This window comes from Elephas maximus, chromosome 8 (genome assembly GCF_024166365.1).
Source record: "Elephas maximus indicus isolate mEleMax1 chromosome 8, mEleMax1 primary haplotype, whole genome shotgun sequence".
Classification (NCBI taxonomy): Eukaryota; Metazoa; Chordata; class Mammalia; order Proboscidea; family Elephantidae; genus Elephas; species Elephas maximus.
Window position 1 is genome coordinate 69,416,093 of NC_064826.1, and position 22,248 is coordinate 69,438,340.

Here is a 22,248-nt window from a genome sequence, read left to right on the forward strand (position 1 = left end):
TAAGTACTCCACAAGAAATTTTTTCTTGAGTTTCAATTTGTTTATCACATCAGAACACGTTGTAACCCCAGTGACAATAAATCTAATGTGATATGCAACACAAGGCACCAAGGAAACTTTACTTTTTGCCAATTGCTGGTTATGAATTGATTCTGAGAGTTTTAAAAACATCTAGATTAAATGTAGCTACGTTCAGACATTTAAAAAATAAGCCCCTTATTTATACTTGTTGTTGATTTGTACATTATGCAAAAAAGTAGGATTTAAACAGTCATTTGAAATCCGTTCTGGTCTTACATCTCTGCTCATTTATAACAACAATACTCACCTCTGCTGTCCAGTAGATTAAGAAAAAAGTCAACCAATTTAACTAAAAACCCCAAAAACCAAACCCGTTGCCATCAAGTTGATTATGACTCATAGTAACCCTATAGGACAAGGTAGAACTGCCCCATAGGGTTTCCGAAGCAGTAAATCTTTCTGGAAGCAGACTTCCACATCTTTCTCCCACGGAACAGCTGGTGAGTTTGAACTGCTGACCTTACAGTTAGCAGCCAAGCGCTTAACCACTGCACCACCAGGGCTTTTCACAATTTAGCTTACATATGAGAAAATAAAGTAGTATGGATTAATATATATATATTTCAAATCTTTGTGAAATAGAATAGTTTGAATTGTGTAAGAATATTTTGGGAGAGAGTAGATTAGTTTTTAATGGTCTACAAGAAATGGTGGATTATATGGGCAAGATTTCTATTGGTTCCTTAATATTTGAATACTGATGTATAGAAGAATGCTGAAGGGAAACCTGGTTCAAGAATAATACATATTTTGGCTGAAATGGGAAAGTATCAATTGGATATACTGGCAGGTGTGTTTGGTTCATGGACTTGGAGTCAAATGACAGGTGGCCCTGTGTGGCTATAAGTTGGAACCCCACTTGTGGGGCTTTAGGAGAACGCTGAAAGTTTAGATAGGAAGATTACCAAGATGCTGCTGACAAGAACTGAGTTTAGTTCAAAAAGGACCTTAAACAGGATTTATTAGTCCAGGAAATATTAATATTTAGAAATGCTTGGATGCTCCCAGCATTTAGGGTTATTATTTCTTAGACCCTCTGTTAATTGTGATCAAAGGAAATGTCCTTTAATCTTTTGCATAGATTAATATAATTTAATCAGAAATTGATTCATTTACTTATCCAATCCAAAATTACGGTCTACTGTTCAGTTGCCTAAGGATGCAGCACGTCAGGTAGTCTCAGCTCTGATGCACTCATCTTCCAGTGCTAGGGGAATGCAAGTGATTGCACAGACATGCAAGTTGGGGACATTCCACAAAGTATTGAGAGGGAAGGGGGTGGGATTGGATCTTTGGGGAACACATAAAAAACCGACCAAACCCATTGCCATCAAGTCAATTGTGACTCGTAGCAACCCTAAAGGATAAGGTAGAACTGCCCCAGAGGGTTTCCGAAGAAGCACTTGGTGGATTTGAACTGCCGACCTTCTGGTTAGCAGCCGTAGCTCTTAACCGCTACATCACCAAGGTTTCCACATCCACCCACCCACTGCTGTAGAGTCGATTCCGACTCATAGTGACCGTATAGGACACAGTAGAACAGCCCCATAGAGTTTCCAAGGTGTGCTGGTAAATTCGAACTGCTGAGGTTTCCACATAAAAAAAAATAGGAGTGGCATAATCCTGGTTTCAAAAATATTACATAATTTTCTTTATCTTGCAGTATTGTTTTAAATTAATTTATATTCCTCATGGTAGTGCTAATGATAATGGCAGAACATATCTTGAGCATCTTATTATGTGGCAGCCCTGTGAAAGTGTTTTGTATGCATTATCTTATTTTAATCTTCAAAACCACTTTATCAGCTAGGCATTAATTCGTTTTGTTGTTGTTACTGTTTTACAGATAAGGAAAGTGAGAATTAAAAAGGTTGAGTAACTGTCCCAGGGTCACGAAACTAGGAAGGGGTAGAAACGGGGGCTCAAATGAAACCTCTGCTTTTTAGCCACATCAACAAACTTGTGAAACTTCTGAAAGGAGAAGCATATAACGGTAGTAATTAATACAACTATTGCTCAAAATTAAGGGCAGCCCCTCCCACATTTAAGTAGCTATGAATTTTAAAGATTTAAACACTAAACTTGTTGAACTCTTTAGATCAATGAGACTCAAATGTAAAACTCATTTTTTGGCACCTGAGTACAGGAAATGTAAATTTGAAATGAATTGGACAGCAGCGCAAGCACTCACTGGAACAGAAATCCTTTTCAATAATGACAATTGAAGGCTTCTTTGGTGCAAGAATAATTGTAAAATATTTGGGTTTGATCGAAGCAGCCGTATCAGATAGGAAAAGATTCACAACCCTTCCAATAGCAGGTTTGGAAGCAGGCAAACATTTTTTAATGTGATAGAAGAACTAGTTTAAGGTTAGTCTTGAAGGTCAAACATTTAATTTTTAGCTTCCCTATTTGTCCTCTGTATTTCAAAAACATTCAGCTTGAAAATGGTTAATTTTACAAATTGGAAAAAAAAAAACCCACCAAATACACAAAAATCAGAGGACATAATTTCTATATCATTCCCTATTAAAAAAAAAAAAGCTAACCCCATTATATATAGCCTCAGATGGAATGCTCTTTCCTCAGGTAATCTCTTTTGATTAAGAAGCCTCTCAGTGGCATGGAAAGGGAGAGCAGACTGATTACTTCCTTTCCAAATCCTGTCTGAATAATAAGTAGTCAAAGCAAGGATAACTTGAAATATTGCGGTGCCTTAATTTTTTAACTTCAGAATATTTAGTAATTGTTTTATACTGAAAATAAAGATTTGAAACTTTTAGTTCCCTTGTTGTTGTTGTTGTTAGGTGTCGTTGAATCGGTTCTGACTCATAGCGACCACAGAATGAAACACCGCCCAGTCCTACACCATCCTTACCACCCTTGTTATGCTTGAGCTCATTGTTGCAGCCACTGTGTCAGTCCACCTTGTTGAGGGTCTTTCTCTTTTCCCTGACCCTGTACTTTGCCAAGCACGATGTCCTTCTCCAGGGACTGATCCCTTCTGACAACATGTCCAGAGTATGTAAGCTGCAGTCTCACCATTCTTGCTTCTAAGGAGCATTCTGGTTGTACTTCCTCTAAGACAGATTTGTTCGTTCTTTTGGCAGTCCATGGTATATTCAATATTCTTCACCAATACCACAATTCAAAGGTGGCAAGTCTTCTTCATTCTTCCTTATTCCCTGTCCAGCTTTCACATGCATACGATGCGATTGAAAATACCATGGCTTGGGTCAGGAGCACTTTAGTCTTCAAGGTGACATCTTTGCTCTGCAACACTTTTAAAGAGGCCCTTTGCAGCAGATTTACCCAATGCAATGCGTCTTTTGATTTCTTGACTGCTGCTTCCATGGCTGTTGATTGTGGATCCAAGTAAAATGAAATCCATGACAACTTCAGTTTTTTCTCCATTTATCATGATGTTGCTCATTGGTCCAGTTGTGAGGATTTTTGTTTTCTTTATGTTGAGGGCAATCCATACTGAAAGCTGTCGTCTTTGATCTTCATTAGTAAGTGCTTCAAGTCGTCTTCACTTTCAGCAAGCAAGGTTGTGTCATCTGCATAACACAGGTTGTTAATGAGTCTTCCTCCAGTCCTGATGCCCTGTTCTTCTTCATTAATCCAGCTTCTCATATTATTTATTTGCTCAGCATACAGATTGAATAGGTGTGTTGAAAGGATACAACCCTGACACACACCTTTCCTGACTTTAAACCAATCAGTATCCCCTTGATCTGTCTGAACAACTGCCTCTTGATCTATGTAAAGGTTCCTCATGAGCACAATTAAGTGTTCTGGAATCCCCATTCTTTGCAATGTTATCCATGACTTGTTATGATCCATACAGTTGAATGCCTTTGCATAGTCAATAAAACACAGGTAAACATCCTTCTGGTATTCTCTGCTTTCAGCCAGGATCCATCTGACATCAGCAATGATATTCCTGGTTCCACGTCCTCTTCTGAAACCGGCCTGAATTTCTGGCAGTTCCCTGTCGATATACTGCTGCAGCCGTTTTTGAATGATCTTCAGCAAAATTAGTTCCCTTAGAGGGAACTAAAACAAAATTGATGGAGAACATCTGGGACTGAAGATGGATTATAAAAAGACATCTTTTTTCATCCTGAGTAATACTGTATCGAAGTGATCATCTCCTCCATCCACTGATTCTTAAATAAGAATTTGGTTAACCAAATCCATACTTATCAAAAGAACTCAGTCTAATTGGATGTAACAACTGCCTAGAGAAATAATTAATTGATAAGAAGGGGAGCGCATTAAAAAAAAAAACACTCTAAATCGAACAAAAAACCCTGTAAATTGACTTAATAACTTTGGTTCAATCATAGCTAAAATGTGTAGTAACCACAAGAAATAACCAAGTCGATTTTATAATTCTTCAAATATATATTGCAAAGTTTTTAATTTCCAAAATGATGAGAAGAGCTCTGGTTCCTCTATTAAATTAAAATGATCCATTGCATATGTTTTCAAGTAATGAACCACCAAGTGTGACTGGGTCAAAGAATTATGCATCCTAAAATCTGAGGAAAATGTACAGGTTTTTTATGTACACCTAGCACAAAAAATAAACAACTTGAAGTTGTAAATTAGTAAGTAAATTATAACATTAAGACTTTTCAGGTATCTTTCAACCAAAAACTTGCTCAAGAACTTGAACATGACTTAAGAGGAGATGCATAGTCTTTGCATTTGTTTTTGTGTTTAGACTGAACACTGTTGCAAAAACTTGTAACTGCTATTAAATGATGTTGATGTGATTCCCATAAATAACAAAGGCAGACAGTTGCCTGTCATTTAATTCAATTCATAACTATCAGAACAGATTCTAACTTTGGAGATAAGCTTGGCTTAATTTTCTTGAATTTATTCACAAGTTTATTTAACAAGAATGAGAAATGTACTATGCAACTTCCAATGTAATTATGGTCTCATTTCTTAAATACAGATTGTGCAGAATTTAATTTTTTACCTTTATATACATATATTTGCAAAATTTTTGAAGGAAGGGCTTTTAATTCTTCATCAACTCTGGGTGATAGGTGGGCGTTACTGCACTTCTCTTTATAAACGAGAAAATTGGAGAGTAAATCTACTTGCCTAAAATCAAACAGTAAGTGCGAATCAGAGTCAGGGCTTAAACCATGACTATTTGTGGCATAATGGTTAAGAGATATGGCTGCCAACCAAAAGGTCGGCAGTTCAAATCCACCAGATGCTCCTTGGAAACTGTATGGGGCAGTTCTCCTCTGTCCTGTAGGGTCACTATAGGGTCGCCATGAGTTGGAATCAACTTGACAGCAATGGGATTGTTGTTTTTTTTTTTCCCACTAAACCACAAGGAATGTTTTAAATCTATTTAATATTGCAGTACTTTCTATAAGCTGGAAACCCTAGTGGTATAGTGGTTAAGAGCTATGGCTGCTAACCAAAAGGTCGGCAGTTTGAATCCATCAGGCGCTCCTTGGAAACTATGCGGGCAGTTCTACCCTGTCCTATAGGGTCCCTATGAGTCGGAATTGACTCAAGGGCAATAGGTTTTTTTTCTTTTCAGGTTTCACGTCTATAAGCCATAATTTGTAATGCTTGCACTGCGCCAGTGCTGTTACCTAAATGTGATTATTAAATGCTTTGAAGATAAAACAAAAAAGGTTGAGTGAAGGCATTCATAAGTAAAACAATCCATGTTATCTTTATCAAGAAGCTCAGCACCTATAACATAATAAATCCTAAAGAATGTTTATTGAGAGGTATGACTGCAGTCGTCTGTGCCTGTGTGCACTATTTTGGTGTGAAATTGACTCTTAATATAAATAGGTGTCATGATCTTTTCACATATCTTTGTAGCACAGGAAATTTCTTGACACGTTTATTATTTGACAAGATTTTTAATGATTGTTTAGTGTTATGTCACATAAAATAATTTCAGTAACTGATTTTCAGTTGTTAGGTATTTAGGAGGTTTCTTACTGTTTTTCTTTATAAACAAATTCTAGAATTGCCCTCTTGAGGGTCAGCTTAGTGATCTAATCCTTAGTGATCCAACCCAATGACATCTTCCAGATCTTTTGCCATTTGGAGTAGCTGCTGTATCTTCTGAGATGAATGTCCCTCTGCCTTTGATCCTCTTTCTTTTTTCATTTACTCTTCATCTTTCTCCCTCTCCCTAAATATGGGTGTTCCTCAAGGCCATTTCCTTGGCTTTCTTATCTCAGTAGACCCTGCTCTGGAAAATTCACTTCTCCCAAATATACATTTTCAGTCTTGAAACCTCTCACAAGACTAACCCTTCTTTTCTTACTAAACATTTCTACCAAAAACCAATGTTTAAAACCAAATTGGATTTACACAAGTTTATAAAAGTGAATTTAACTAATTCAAAATCATGACTTTTTTTAACCTTCAGATTTCTTTTAATGGCACCAAGCATTGTCCGCATCAACCAGATGCAAAGTTCTCATGTAAACTCATTCAGCTTTTTCCCCAACATATCCAATTTCTTCTTTTCTTTTCACCCTTCTTTGCATTTCATCTTACTGAAATTCCTCTTCCACTGCTTCAATAGAACTGGTAAAAAAAAAAAAAAAAACCAAAAATGAACTAACAAATGAGCAGAGTTGCTGTTTAGTCAATTCCTACTCACAGTGACCCTATGAATGTCAGAGTAGGACTGTGCTCTTTAATATACAGTTTTTAGTGACTGATTTTTCGGGGGTAAATCACCAGATTTTTCTTCCAAGGCACCTCTGGGTGGACTTGAACCTCCAGTCTTTTAGTTAGGAGCTGAGTGAGTTAACTGCACCACATAGGAAATCCCTAGACCTGGTAACTTCTATGAACTGCAGTTTTAGGCTGCCAAATGTCCCCATTAAAAGAAAGAAAAAAAGCTGCTCTTTAAAATGAACTAGTGGCAAACAGCATGTGATACACAACATATCACAGTTCAAAAGCAATTTGAACAACTTTTTGATACTTGAGCTAACAGCATCACAGAAGAGTTTTCTTTTTCTGTGTGGGCAACAGGGAGAAGGGTATCTTTGTGACCTGCGTCTTAAAGGCTTTCTGGCCCAGAAGGTCTTTAAGAGTATCTTTGTGGCCTGCTTCCTAAAAGTTTTCTGGCCCACAAGCTCTTTCACCATGTGCAACCCTCTGAGATGCTGTTTTCTAACCCTCAAGATGAATGCACAGTGTGTTAGGTGGTGCCCAAGATGACGGCCCTCTGTCATGGTCTGATTTACTTGGGATATGCTCATCTTCCTGAATCATGCTTTTTAATGAGTAATTCTGTAAAAATTGCCCTATTGTGCTGTGCATACAAAGTTAAGTCAGGCATTCCACAGATATGTGTCATCTAGCTCCAATAAAGGATGTACTTTTGCAGGTCCCTTGTTATGGCAAGAATGTTTCTATACAAATATATTAAAAAAAATTATATATGCGATTTATGTGGGTTGGTGGTACTTAAATAAAAGTCTAATTTCTGTGTGAGAAAGAAAATATAGAGAAGCTTATAGGAAAGTACTATCATGTGGAGAAGACTGTATGTTTGATTAAAGATTTTATCATATTAAGTACCCAGCTGTCTTAGCTCATTGAAGCTTTCTTGGACAGATATGTGCCTGAGCATTCTGAAAGCACTTTTTTGATTGCCAACATAAAGTTTGGCTTCAGGGACTCTCTCTCATATATTTGCCAGAAAGAACGAAAATACCCATGCTTTCACTCAGTTTCAGCAAAGAAACATTTTAGAGCCCTGGAAAGAGGTACTGTGGAAGGTCGTATAATTACCTCCCATTAAGGTCTTTAAAAACAGAATGGCTATTTATGTTCCTGGAGCCGTCTTAATGAAGTGCTTTCTACAGAGGAGGAGCGATTCTGTGATGGTTTTTGAGGCCATTCGAGGTCTCATTTTGAATAGTTTTAACGTCTTAGATAAAGTTTGGCTCAGAAAAATACCCGTTAATAAAAAATTGGATTCTGGTTCAGGCTCTATCATAAAGTTATTTCATGAATCTTGTTAATTCTTTCAACATTTTTGAAGAGGATGTTTAAGGATAGATAAAATAATAACTGTAAACATTCTGATTCCTCTTTAGAAAAAAAGCTTGGAAGGGAAATTCAAAATCATCTTGTTCTGTGGTTTTTTAATCTCTTTACTGCTGAATACCTGTGATGGTTGAGTCAATTAATGAAAGATTTCTGTATTTTGAAGAAATAAAAAATGAAGGCCAAAGTTAGGTGACCTCAGTGACTCAATTCACACTGATATTACATGCTAACTACTGTCGGTTACAAGAGAGGTTTTTTGCCCCTTTCCAAATGTGAGGATTTTTCTCCTTTCAGACAGTCCTTTTTGTCCCAGAGGCCCTATTACCATCTCTTTCTATATAACTTCCCCCAGCTGTGGGGTCTGTTTCTTCCCATGTGGTGTTATGTAGGGTGGTAGAGTGAAGCGTGCTCTGGTTTTGTGTTACACAGAACTGAGTTTGAATCTTGCTTTATCCCTCAGCATTGAGATTGCCTTTGTCAAGTAGCATACTTTATCATCTGCAAATATTGAAATTATTCCTATCTCTTAAAGTTGTTAAGGGAGCCCTAGTGACACGATGGTTATGAGCCCGGCTGCTAACTGAAAGGTTTGCGGTTGGGACCTACCCAGTGGCTCTGTGGGAGAAAGATCTGGCAATCTGATCTTGTAAAGATTATAGCCTAGAAAACTCTACGGGGCACATGGGGTCGCTATGAGTCAAAATTGACTTGGCAGCACCCAACAACAACAAAGTTATAAATTGAGATGATATCTGGAAAACACCTTAGCACAATAGCTGAGGCATAATGAATTCTCAATAAATTTTAGGCATTATTGTTCTATATTTGTATGTGGGATCAACATACAAATACATGATAATAAAGAAAATCAAAAGATATTTAAAAGTAAAAAAAAAATTAACAGTTTCAATTGAGATAAATGCTTTTAAGCCAAATAAATACCAAGGATAGCATTAAGTTTAAAAATACAGTTTGATGATGGATAAACCTATTGCCGTCGAGTCAATTCTGACCCATAGGGACCCTGAAGGACAGAGTAGAACTGCCCCACAGGGTTTCCAAGTAGCGCCTGGCGGATTCAAACTGCCGACCTTTTGGTTAGCAGTTGTAGCACTTAACCACTACGCCACCAGGGTTTCCTGATGATGGATACCTCTGATAATCATCCTTAATGGAGAAATATTCTGGACAGGTTCTTAAAAATGCAAGTGTAGGTCAAGGTTGTATGTTTGTTTGTGAAAGCTCAGTCTCAGATACAGTTTTGCATGTAATGTTTTCCAAGTGGAAGAGGTTGTACAGATAATGTGAAGGTTAAGAGCATGGGTTCTGGAGCCTAACTGCCTGGGTCTGTATTTCAGGTCTACCAGTTAGAGTAGCTGTGTTACCTTAAGCAAGCTACTTGACTGCTTTGTGCTTCATGCTTTCATGTATAAATTTAGGATAATAATGGGTTTATATAATATAGTTCATATGTGTTGTGTGTGTGTGCACGTGTGTGATAATTATCTGAGTTAATACATATAAAGGGATTATAACAGTGCTTGGTAAATATTAAGTATTCAATTTTTATTATTGTTATTATTTACTTATTATTGTTATCAGAACCCTGGTGACATATTTGTTAAGAGGTTGTCTGCTAACCAAAAAGTTGGCAGTTCGAATTCACCAGCTACTCCTTGGAAACCCTATGGGGCAGCTCTACTCTGTCCTATACGGTTGCTATGAGTCGGAAGAGATCTGAAGGCATCCAGTTTTGGTTTATTATTATTATTATCAAGGAGCTGTGGTTGGCACAGTGGTTAAGTGCTCGGCTTCTAACCGAAAGGTCGATGGTTTGAACCCATCAGCCGCTCCAAGGGAGAAAGATGTGGTAGTCTGCTTCTGTAAAGATTGCAGCCTTGGAAAACATATGGGGCAGTTCTACTCTGTCCTATGGGGTCCCTAAGAGTTAGAATCAACTCAATGGCAGTGGGTTTTTTTTTTTTTTGGTTATATTATTATTGTCATTAGTAGTAGCTCATACAAGGAGACAGCGCTCCTTGGAAGCAATTACATTTGGTTACCCTCTTAGGATTATTTAATAGTCAACGTTGACTAAACATTGAATATCTTCAAAGACTAGAAAAGGGGCCATTCTTTGAACCTAAAATGAGTATCATCAGTATTTTATTTATTCATTGATAAATAAAGAAGTTAAAGAAAGCTACTCTTCTGAAAGCTGTTCCTTATAACAGAGTAAGAATCTATCATCTCTTTGCATTTGCAAATACGATACAGTGTTTGGATTGTGCCTAATTTAAAAAATTGATTTTTTTTTCAAAGAGATATAAATCCATTGTGAAAAAATGAATCACGCGTTTAAGATGCAACTCTAATCTCTATCCCTGGTACTTACCGTGTACACATAGACACACACACACACAATTCAATCTCTTTTGCCACAGTTCTGCAAGGCAGATATTAATATTTCTATTGTATATATGGGAAACTAGAGATCAAAAAGATTCTCTGGCTTGCTTAGGTCACACACTGAGTAGGTGGATGACTTCTTGGCTCTTTATTGTGTCACTTGGTCTCTATCAAAGTGATTTCATTTCCTGAGAGCATGACTACTATGCCACTCTGTACTCTTGTTATATTTTGTTAGGTTCAGAAAATGTATCATATTTAAAAAGAAAGTTCATTCTTTTAAATAGTCTCTATTAAGAAACAAGGGTACTTTCAGACAGAGAGCTGCGGAAGGTCTGAAGCATGGCAAGCAAATGTCTTGGGGCAGAAAGGGAAGTAAACTCACTCTAAAGGAATCTGAGGCTCTGGTCATTCACAAAAGCCAAGGCCAGAGATAAGAACAGAAGGAACTGATCAATAGCTGAACTGGAAAAATGTGACGATGGCGACAGAGGGGTGGGATTGTAACTACGTTAATGAAGCAGTTTCTCGTCAGTTTTGGGTGAACCATGCTGACAGCGAACAGCACGCACCAAAGAGTAAATCATGCTCTCTGGAGGCCTATCACAGAAGGGATGCAAGTAATGAGACTCCATGCCGCACTCACATGAGGTATGGATGCTCATCAGGAACAACTGACCTAGAAACCGAGGCCAGTATTTCACAGGGTGTCTTATAGCCCAGCCGCTGCCAGTGTAGGCAGCTCAGGATGAAATATTGCCTATGGAATTTTTCTAAGCCAAATTAGTGACAGAGCAGCCATAACTTTTTCCTACCAGGGCTCACAGGATGTTTTGGACTGGGTGTACATGGGTAAATAGAAAACAGTTAGGGTACACTAAATCTTCCTGATCTTGTGTGTATTGGAGAGAGAATAGGAACTCTGGAGTCAGAGGGGCATAAGTTCAAATTCCACCTCTTCCACTTATTTCCTGTAAAATTGGGTGAGTTAATGAGCTTCTTTGTGCCTTAGTTGCTTCATCTCTAAAATAGGACTAAGAATTTTGCTGTGTGCTGTTGATTCCCACTCACAATGACCCTACAGGACAGAGTAGAATTGTATCGTAGGGTTTCCTAGGTCATAATCTTTAAGGGAGTAGATCACCAAATCTTTCTCCCTCAGACCAGCTGGAGGGTTCATTCTGCCTACCTTTTGGTTAGCAGCTGACTGCTTAGCCATTGTGCCACCAAGGCTCCTTGGGACTAAGAATGCCTACTTCAAAAAGCCTAAAATAACATGTAAATTCCGGGCATACAACATGTATTTAGTAAATATGGATTCTATTAACCCCCTGTTATTTAAAGAATTGATATACAGTGCACTTTGTATCTTTTTCTGATTATAATTTCCTTGCAACCTTGCTCCTTTTTCTAAAGTGTGTGGATCATTTATTCATTCAGTAATCAATTATTGAGCACCTACGGTGTGCTAGGAACTGTGTCAGGCACGGGTGTTATAGAAATAGAGGACACAGTCTCGGCTTCCAAGTTGCTTACTGACCACAGCAGAGTTAATGGCAACTTCAATAGAATATGATGAGTACAGGATGCTAGGGGAACACCTGGGACAGGTGGGGTGACTAACATCTGTGGTGCATTTTAAACAATGAGAATGGGTTATCCAGGAGTCGCTGGGTGGCACAAATGGTTAAGCTCTGGGCTACAAATTAAAAGGTTGGTGGTTCAAATCTACCCAGTGGTGCCCGTGAAGAAAGAGCTGGTGATCTACTTCTGAAAGGTCACAGCCAGCGAAAACCCTATGGAGCACAATTCTACCATGACACTTGAGTTGGAACTGACTCGACAACAACTGGTTTGGTTTTTGGTTTATGGTGAGGGTAATGGCATATTCTTCCAAAAGGGTAACATATAAAAAATATGGCTGCCTCACATACATAAGCATGGTGGCTTTCAAGTATTAAAAGGCCACTTAAAATAATTAAATGGCTTCTGATAAATTAGTAAATTCAACTCTAGTGAAAGATACATATTTCCATCTAGTCTTCTCTTTCTCCACTCATTACTTCTCATGCTTGACTCCAGTTAATTATCCTACTAATCTCACGTTTTTATGATGCTTGGCTCTGTAAACTCAGAGCTGTAGTGCTGGCCTCTAGAATTGCAGGCACAGTCTTAGGCATTTTTCTAAACAATTTAACTATGGTCTGTGCCACAAATTTGTTAGTTTAAAAATCTGCAAAGTTTTATTGGGTATTAATATTTCGAAGCAGTTGCTTCTATACTTTACATACATGCCTTGACAAGGAATATTATAAATTGAATACCCAAAAAGGATTAAGACTCCCTATTCTCAAAATGGAGCCCTGGTAGCTCAGAGGTTAAGCGTTCAGCTCATAACCAAAAGGTTGACAGTTCAAATCCACCAGCTGCTCCTTGGAAACCCTGTGGGGCAGCTCTACTCTGTCCTATAACGTTTCTATGAACCGGAATTGATTCAGTGGCAACAGGTATTCTCAAAACACTTATTATTCTAAGTGTCCATCATGTGGGACAATGGAACTTGTTTAAGAACATTGTTTTGGGTTTGTGTAAAATATTCTGTTAAAGCAAAGGGTACAATCCTGGACTCTGTACCTTGCTTGAGTTGAAGCAGGTAGCAATAGGCTAAAAGTCATTTTCTTAATGATTCTTCACCTATCCACTTGTGATTTTTATTTTAGCTCAGGGAAAAAATGTTAGAAAGGACCTTTTGGACAGCTGGTCTTTTTGCTTGTCTATCATCAGAATATAATTCTTTGAAATGCCTCTTTGCTTAGCAAAGTTTAAGTACAAGGAAATTCATAGAGATGTAGGGAAAATTCTGGACATATAGATCTATATTCCTAGAAAAGAAGTGATTCTTCATGATGTGGGACTTAAAGGCCAGAGAGAAAGTATATTAATCAGGAATTGGAGTTTTACACTCTGTTGTTTCAAGTCTCGTGATTTATCGAGAACTGAAAAAAGCCGATCAAAGTGAGTAAGGGGGGAAAAAAGATTTCTGAACCAATATAAATTCGCTTAGCACTTGAAAGTACAAAAGTCAATGCAGAAAAGCTAACTCTGGTGCAAACCTATGTTATTTAACAAATATTTGGTCTATATATTTTGTTTATTTCAAGAGCCTCATTTAACTTGTAGTCACTGAAAGAGTGGTAAAGGCATAATGCATCCATCTTTGTGTCCTGTCTGATATATCAGATTTGTCTTGACAACAGAGAGGGAAGTTAGTTTATGGAGGTATTTTATTTCTTCCTAATCTAGTGTTGAGACTTAAAGAGACTAGGAGAACAATTGTGAAGAACGATTTTTATAGAAATTCCTCATCCTGTATTTAAGCCAGGTTGATAATGGCCAGAATTGGGAGAAAAAAAATTAAAAATAAGAATTTCCTCAAGTACATTTATACCAGGCTCCTTGACTCTTTAGAGAGCAAATGTGTTGGTTGGCTTCCATTTAAGAAGAAGACTATCAGAGTGTGAATGCAGAAACTGCATAGATTTTTAATGGGAAGATATTTAGAAGTACATTTGAGAAAATGACAGACCAAAGAGAAAGTGCTAGTTTGTTAATAGCAACAGTAGAAATTAAATGAATTATTTGCTAAGACATTTACAGGCAAAAGTGGGAGACAGATGCCAGCAACAGACACGAATTTCCCCAGAGAGGAAAAGAGGAACTATGATAGTACAAAACCAGATGATCAAGGTATTAAAATGTGAAGCATGGCAAAATCTCCAGGCCATATGGAGTCCATCCCATAATTATGAAATGGCAAAGGAAGAGACAAACCTATCTCCCTACCCTTGGTTTCCAAAGAAACAGGATCCTGTACTGAAAAAACACTCTATTTAATATAGAGCAAGAAAATGAAAAATAAATTAGCTAGGAACAAGATAATATTTATTGATAATAAAAGCATACTTTCCAGGCTATAAATTAATAAATATTAATTTTAAATCTATCAAATGAATTTTTTAAATATTCTCTTAGTTCAACGGATTCAATGTATTCAGTATTCTACTCAATTCAAGGTGATTAGATTATACTACCGAAAGGTTGCCCAAAGAATTAATGCATTTTAGACATAGACATAGATTATATTAGGTTATAGAAAATAATCCTTAGCTTCAGAAAATATGAGCATTTCATACTTATATGGTGCTAAAGAAAAAAGAAGAATTAGAATGAATTAAAGAGTGATGGAGCTGGAGGAAACTTTTGAGATAATCTGTTGAATAAGAAGAAGAGATTCATTCTTGTTTCAGGCACTCTCTAAAGATGGTGCTTCCCTAAGTTTCTTAGATAGCTTGTACTATTGTTTAGTACATACTTTGGACATGTTGTCAGGAAGGATCAGTCCCTAGAGAAGGACATCATGCTTGGTAAACTAGAGGGTCAGTGAAAAAGAAGAAGACCCTCAATGAGATGGATTGACACAGTGGCTGCAACAAAGGGCTCAAGCATAACAAGGATTGTGAGCATGGTGTAGGACTGGGCAGTGTTTTGTTCTGTGGTACATAGGGTAGCTATGAGTCAGAACTGACTCGATGGCACCTAACAACAGCAACATTGTTTAGTAACCCAAGAATCTGTTGGACTCAGAAGATACAGGTGAAGGTTATGTTGACTGTTAGCTAGAAGCTCAATAAATCTCATCAAGAGGTGCTTGGTCTAATTGCCATATACTAGTTCACATCTCTCCTCTGAGTAGAGAAATTCTTCCTTTTCCTATATTCTGCTTGGATCTTGGACTTTGCCCTTTTGCCTCTCTGAAGTAGGTAGATAGCTGCCATTGCTTCAACTCATAACCATCTTATATTAAGCAGACAGAAATATTGGCCAGTCCTGCCTCATCCCATGCTTGCCAGCACGTTCAAGTCCATCGTTGCAAATATTGTGTCAATACATCTCACCCAGGGTTTCCCTTGCCCTTTCTGGCCTTCTACTTCACCAAATATGGTGTCCTCCACCAGCGATTGATCCCTCCTGATGATGTGTCCAAAGCAAGCAAATCAGACAATGTTCTGTTGTAATTCATAGGGTTTTCATTGGCTAACTTTCAGAAGTAGATCACCAGCCTTTCTTCCTAGTCTGTTTTAGTCTGCAAGCTCCACTGAGACCTGTCCACCACGGGTGATTCTGCTGACATTTGAAATACTGGTGGCATAGCTTACAGCATCAAGGCAACACACGAGCCACCAGAATATGACAAACCAACAGACAGGTGGTAGCCTCTTTGAGGTACCCTCCCCAATTCCAGAATATCTCACATATAGTCTTATACCTTCCGTGTTTTTTCTCCAGTTGCATCCTAACTTCTTCTGGTTGTTGCTCATTGCAGTCTGCATTAAGCTGCTTGCTCCGATCAGTGGCACTGTTAGTGTTCAGGGACACTGATCTTCCTTGGATCTCCAATGTTTATTATTGCTCTCAAGGTCACTGCTCTTAGCCAAATCACAGACTCCTGCAGGTCCCACGTAGCCTGCTGCTGAAGAATGGGTCACTATGTACTGATTGCTGCTCCTGCCGTTTGAAACTCTGGGCTGTTATCACTGGCTCCAGGTTTGTGGTCTGCACCTGAGCCACTCATTTTACCAATAGTCACCTGTAGTGGCAGGCTTCCAGTGTTCACCTCTCTTCTCTGAACAAAGAAACACTTTCCTCTTTTTGTTGTTGCATTGTGTTCATTTAGAGTGGTCCTACAGCAGATGCTTGGGGCCCTAGTATTACATCTGTTTTACCCTCACAGACCTCTCCTCCATTCATTTAGGTTCACTTTTCTGGAATTGTTACCTTTGCTTTACTCAGTTTACCCATATCCCTGTGACTTCTAACACTGTAAGAAATATTTGTTTAAAGAACACATTCCAATGTAATTTAGTAAAAGCTGCATCTTTTATGAACTAGATAAGCATATTCTCAAAGTACTGGGATAACGGCGATGCTTATGAAAACAGAAACAGCATCCTGTTTATTTGTGTATCTTAAGTATTGGCTAGAATTTTATCTTAATTATTTTAATATGTTAAATTGAATAGAGAAAAATCAGAATTAGGGGACACTAGAATTACAGCAGATCTATAATTTCTCAGACATAGGATTGTATTCATTTATAGTATGGATACTACCACCAGCATTAAAAACCTTTTATTCAGTGTGATTTGTGGGTTTGCTTATGTTTATAACTACAAGAAGCCCTGATGGCACAGTGGTTAAGCGCTCTGTTGCTTAATCCACTAGCTGGTCCATAGGAGAAAGATGTGGCAGCTTGCCTCTATAAAGATCACAGCCTTGGAAACCTACGGGGCAGTTCTACTCTATCCTACAGGGTCGCTGAGTCGGAATCGACTTGACAGCAAAGGGTTTTATAACTGTACAAAAGAAGTTAAATTCATTTTAAACATTTATTGAGCCCAGTGGTGCCTCAGATACTATGACAGGTACTGGGATATGGAAATGCAGTAAACATGATAAGGGTGTGCTGGGCTGTGAAAAGAGGAAAGGGATACTTTGCTTCATATGGAGGGAATAGCATATGCAGAAAACCTTAGAGTGTGGAAAACACATGGACTATGAGAGGTCAGATGAAAGGTCGGACACAGCTAAAGTTAAACAGATATGGAGCCTGATCTCCAAAACCATATAATCTAAGACTTCAGATTGCACTAAGCAAAACAAATCATAGATTATTTCCCAAATGATTCAAGAGCAAATGCTGTGTAGTATCACAGATGTTTGGTTGAAACTTGTTTGATGATGGGAGAGCATTTTAAAACAAAATAAAAACAAAGATTTGTTCCTGATGGAAGTAGGAAGATGGTGTAGGTCTGTTTCAAAAAGTGAAGTACCTTGTCAAGAGACTTAGTAGTGATTGAGGAAAATTGTAAAATTATCATGAAATAATCAAAGGAGGGAGTTCACATAATACAAGGGATCACAGTAAGAGTTATTGATGACACCTGGAGCTGTCACTGGTAATGAGGCAGCTTCAGTAGAAAGTACCTGCTATCAGCATCTTTCATAAGCATAGAAGTGCTAAAACAGCTCCCGCATAATCCATGACGGAGATTTCTATTAACAGAATGTTAGGGCTGGAAAGCATCATTGTGATCTGAAGCAGTCAGAAACCTTCCAGATGCTTGAACTGGAACAGCCTTTAGGTAATATCTAGTTCAATCCCTTATTTTACAGATAAACTGAGGTTCAGAGAGGTAAAGTATGTTTTTAAAAGTCACAAAGCTGGTCAATAGTAGAGCTGGTACCAATGTTCAGTACAGCGTTTGTCATAGATTTTTCTGCCCCACCCAGTTCTGTTCTTTATATAGTTAAATACATAGGTATTCATGAGAGAATTAATTTTCCAAGCCACTTAGTTCCAGAGCTATAATAATAACAATAATCCCACCCTTTTACTTTTGGATCTGAGATCTTTCCACCATATCACACCACTTACTGTGAATAAGTGCTCATTTTCTGCTCAAGGTGACACATGATACAGAAATACCAAATTTCAACTTAAAATTGACTTAGATGTTCCTTTTTTAAAAAGTTAAGTGATATTTTGATTTTCTTGACGTTTTGTCAGTAATGTGGATTTCTTCAACTTCCCAAAGACCAAAAGGGCCTTATACTTATTATGATATATATGTATGATATATGTTTTAATACAATCAAACTACTGACAGGGGGAAAACCCAATAGGTAGGATAGTGCCGCTGTTCTGACCTGTGCTGTGTCAGTGGGCCAAGTGTCTCCATAACCAGATAGTTAGGTCACAGGACTTCGGAGAGTGATTTGTGCACCTGGAAGGCAACTACATTAGGTGGCCCAACTCTTCAGTGTTGACAGTTTTGTCTAAGGATTTTGATTTTATTATATAAAACATGTGCAAAAATGTAATCTTGACTATGGCACTACACAAAAATTTTGTGATTGTTACTACCGGGTAGTAGTTCTCCTTGGTAGACATCATTATTGAGTCTGGTGGATCCTAGATGATTTGGAGGCATTGATCTGTTTGGCCTGTACAGCCGTTTTGCCCAGTCTCCTCTAATACTGGGAGGCTGTAGGAGCTAGTCCAGCTGACGTGTACCCTGTTCATTGTAGTGAGACAGGTAGAGACTGTGCCTCTTTTCTAGAAATCTGGAAGTTGAAAGGCCAGGTAAAATCTAAAACCAGGAAGAGATTCTGTGGCAGATATCAAGAGACAGAGGAGGGAGACAGGAGAATACAGAATCAGAAAGTAATGGGTGAGCAGGCCAGTGGAAAGGCAGTCTGGGTAAGTCCCGCTTGTAGAGGCGGTTGATCACTTTCAGAAATATGCTTGCATGAGCCTGTCTCATTGAAAGCAATGAAAATGGAGTGTAGTTATTCAAGGTCCTGGGGCAAGGCAGAAATCAGAGTCCAAGGTCTAAACCAAACATTGTTGTTGTTGGATGCCTTCAAGTTGATGCCAACTCATAGAGACACCATATAACAGAGTAAGGCCATTAAAAGTTCCCTGGTTCAGATTGGGTGGGGATGTGAGAATGCAGAGCTCCCAGAGAGGGTAGCCAGTGTGATAGGAGCAGAATCTGAGTGGGCAGGTACAGGTAGGAAGAGAATTCCAATTCTAAAAATAGTTCTGGGCCTCTGGAGTAGAGGTTACTAAACCTATTTATGCGTCAGAAGCTCCTAGGGATCAGATTCCCAAGGTGGTGGTTAGAAGGTACATTCTGAACTCATAGGTCTTGGGTTGGGACCTGTAATGAAGGTTTTAAAAATAATCCTAAAGAAATCTGATGTACAACTGGGACTGGAGAACACTCTGCTGAAAATTCTTCATAGTACTAACACAATGATTAAATTATTGTATTTAGTATTTAACAGTCTCTGGAATGCTTACAAGATAACACTTTCACTTTACCAGAATTTCCTGCCATTCATAGCCCCAAATCTTTAAAGCTCTTTCATTAAAAAGAAAAAGAAAAAAGAAAATGAAACAGAAAAAAAAAAAAAAAACCTGTTTTTTTTGGCTCCTTGAACTATCTCCTTTTATAGAGCATCCTAACTTGCCATTTATTTATTTATTCAACAAGTATTTATGTTCAAGATGCTGTGCCATTTACTATGAAAAAGTCTTATGTCCAAGGAATGTAGAGACTAATAGAGATGCTAAGAAATACATAATGCTAGAAATATAAGCTAGAAACAGCAGGTTAGAAAATTATGACTACCATAAGAATTCGGACTAGGAGAGTTTATTCCTCGGGATTCAGATTTATAGAGATGGCTTCTGAGCGGCAAACTAAGGATTGGGTAGGATTTGGAAGTAGAAAATTGGTGGAAGACAGCATTTCAGGTACAGAGAGTTGAAAGAACATGTCTGTTCATGTTTGGAGAACAAAGAACAATTTAGTTTGATGTATTGGACATGTGAAGGGGAACCCTGGGAAACAAGCTGAATAGCTGGTTTGGATGAGTGAAGGTGAATGGCTGACAGGTTTCACTTTTCCAGAAGAAACACTCTACAGATGGTACCATTTCTGGGTGTGTTAATTTCTGATTTCTGCCTGCCAGGCACCTCTGTCATGAGCTATGATCACCAGGGTGGTGTGTATATGTTTCCTCACGAGAGAGCTTATTTTCGGGAGATGTTTGACTGGTATCCTGGCTTTGAAACTTGGCCTTTGATATGCGATACTGGGATGCTGAAGGGTAGGTTCTTTCTACTTTCTTGACTGTTTTCTCTCAGGCCATACGCTGGTTTTATTAATTCTTAATCTTATCCCTTCAGATGTTTTAAGATGGTGTACATATTGGAAGATAAGTGTGTTGCTTGAAATGAAAGAGAAAAAAAGCAAGCCTCATGGCACTAAACGCTAGAGATCTTAGATGTTCAGAACTTCGTTATCATCTTAATAACGATCCAGCAAATGTTTAGTGTCTATATAACTGTGAGAAGAGACTGTATGTGTTTGAAGAGGCTTTGCTTTAATGAACAAACTAGAGCTGATCATTAATTATATTCTAAAACTCACTTTTGTCATGGTGAGAAGAAAATTGCAGATTATTTCCTTCAGTGTCCAATGTCTCCTATGCTTTTTAACATATTCCTCTGGCAACCATTTTGTCTATTCCTTTAAATCTATTAATTTTGTGCCTTTGGTAATATTTAACATCTTCCAGGGGATGTATTTGCTATGTCTGTTGTTTAAATTTCTTTTGACAAAAATGTGTGGATTTGATTTGGAGTACAGGAAATCAAGAATGTGAGTTTTGTGAGACACAGATGTACTATGTTACTTTGTCTAACTGGATTAGGTTGTTGTTGGGGCTGACTCTGGAAGGAATGGAAGTCTCAGAGCTCTATCCTCTGGATCCTCAGCCTTCTCTTCTTTTCCCCTCCCTCCCTTACCAGTGGCCCTGGATTCTCTCTCAGGAGTGGTTATCTGCCTTTCCCCTTAAAAATCTGCTCTTAGGTAATTCTCCCTTAGAGTCATTCACACAAGGGTTTAATAAACTGATAGCTCTTGATGGGTTTCCTTTATCATGTTTGTTTGCTTTTAAGAGTTTATAATACTCAAAGCCAGAGGAGTTATTATCTAAATGCGTATGTTTGAGGTAGAGAGGCAGCCCTGGCTTCTTAGAATAAAAATATGCTCTTTACCCTCTTCCATCCTAATTAAAAAGGGCCAGATTTTATTAGTATTTGACTGGATATTTCTAGAGCTCCTTGTTAGATTTGACCTTAGCGTTAGCAAATGTGTCTGATATTTTATACCTACAAGCATGCTGCTTCTCCTTTGCATTTAGAATGTGTTCTATTCCTCAAGTGTTTGATGTTTTCTCCTTAATTCTAATGAAAATCCTGTACTGCTGTCAAAAATCGGAAAGCAGAGTTACCATTTCGCTGTGGTAGTTGACGAAAATTTAAATTAGATTTGTACTCTTTAAAATCAGTCTGTTTAGGCATAAGCAAATTACATGCAAATAATTGAGGAAACAAAAGTTGTATTTGTTACACTTAGATATGGCTTTTTAGAAAATAATGTTGGAAAGTGGCTATTTTGTAGGGTCAATGGAGCGAGATGTCTAGCTGGATAGGAGGTCATCCGAATGTAGAAAACTTTATAGTTTCTTTATGCAATTGCTCATATCAGAATTATATTCCTACTCTGAGAAGTCAGGGGGAAAACTAAAGAAGGCTAACCCCAGAATGCGCTAAGGACGAAGAGACAAGTAGCATTATTTTAGCTGTCTTTGGTGTTAATTGTGTTAAGTCAACGAAGAGGATATAGCAACATCAAAAAACTGACAATGATGATATCAGACAACAGTTCAAATTGTCCATAAAATCAAACTAATATGAATAAATCACAATTCAAGTTACATATACATCGTCATTGTAGTTGTGGCAGAGAATGCTGCCTTTTACTGACTCACACATTATTGTAAATAAATTTTTTTTTTTATAGATTATACTAATTTTGCTGTCTATAGGAAGTTGTTTTAAAGAAAAAATATCAAACAAGATGTTGCACTGTTTGGCAAGGTAAGTTTTTCATGAAGACAGAATAAATCACTGTCAATATGATGTAGTTGGGAAAGTGCTGAATAAAGGTCTTTCAGTCTCAAAAAAAAAAAAAAAAGCCGCCTTCTTGG

The 22,248-nt window shown here is 37.9% G+C and overlaps 1 protein-coding gene across 1 annotated transcript in view; it reads left to right on the plus strand.

The window, feature by feature from the left end:
* Positions 1–11,044: 11,044 nt before the first annotated feature.
* NXPH1 (neurexophilin 1) overlaps positions 11,045–22,248 on the plus strand; it is a 64,255-nt gene continuing 53,051 nt past the window's right edge. The window contains exon 1 of the mRNA XM_049893550.1: positions 11,045–11,214. Within this exon, the coding sequence (XP_049749507.1) occupies positions 11,045–11,214 (170 nt within the window). The remainder of the gene's footprint in view (positions 11,215–22,248) is intronic.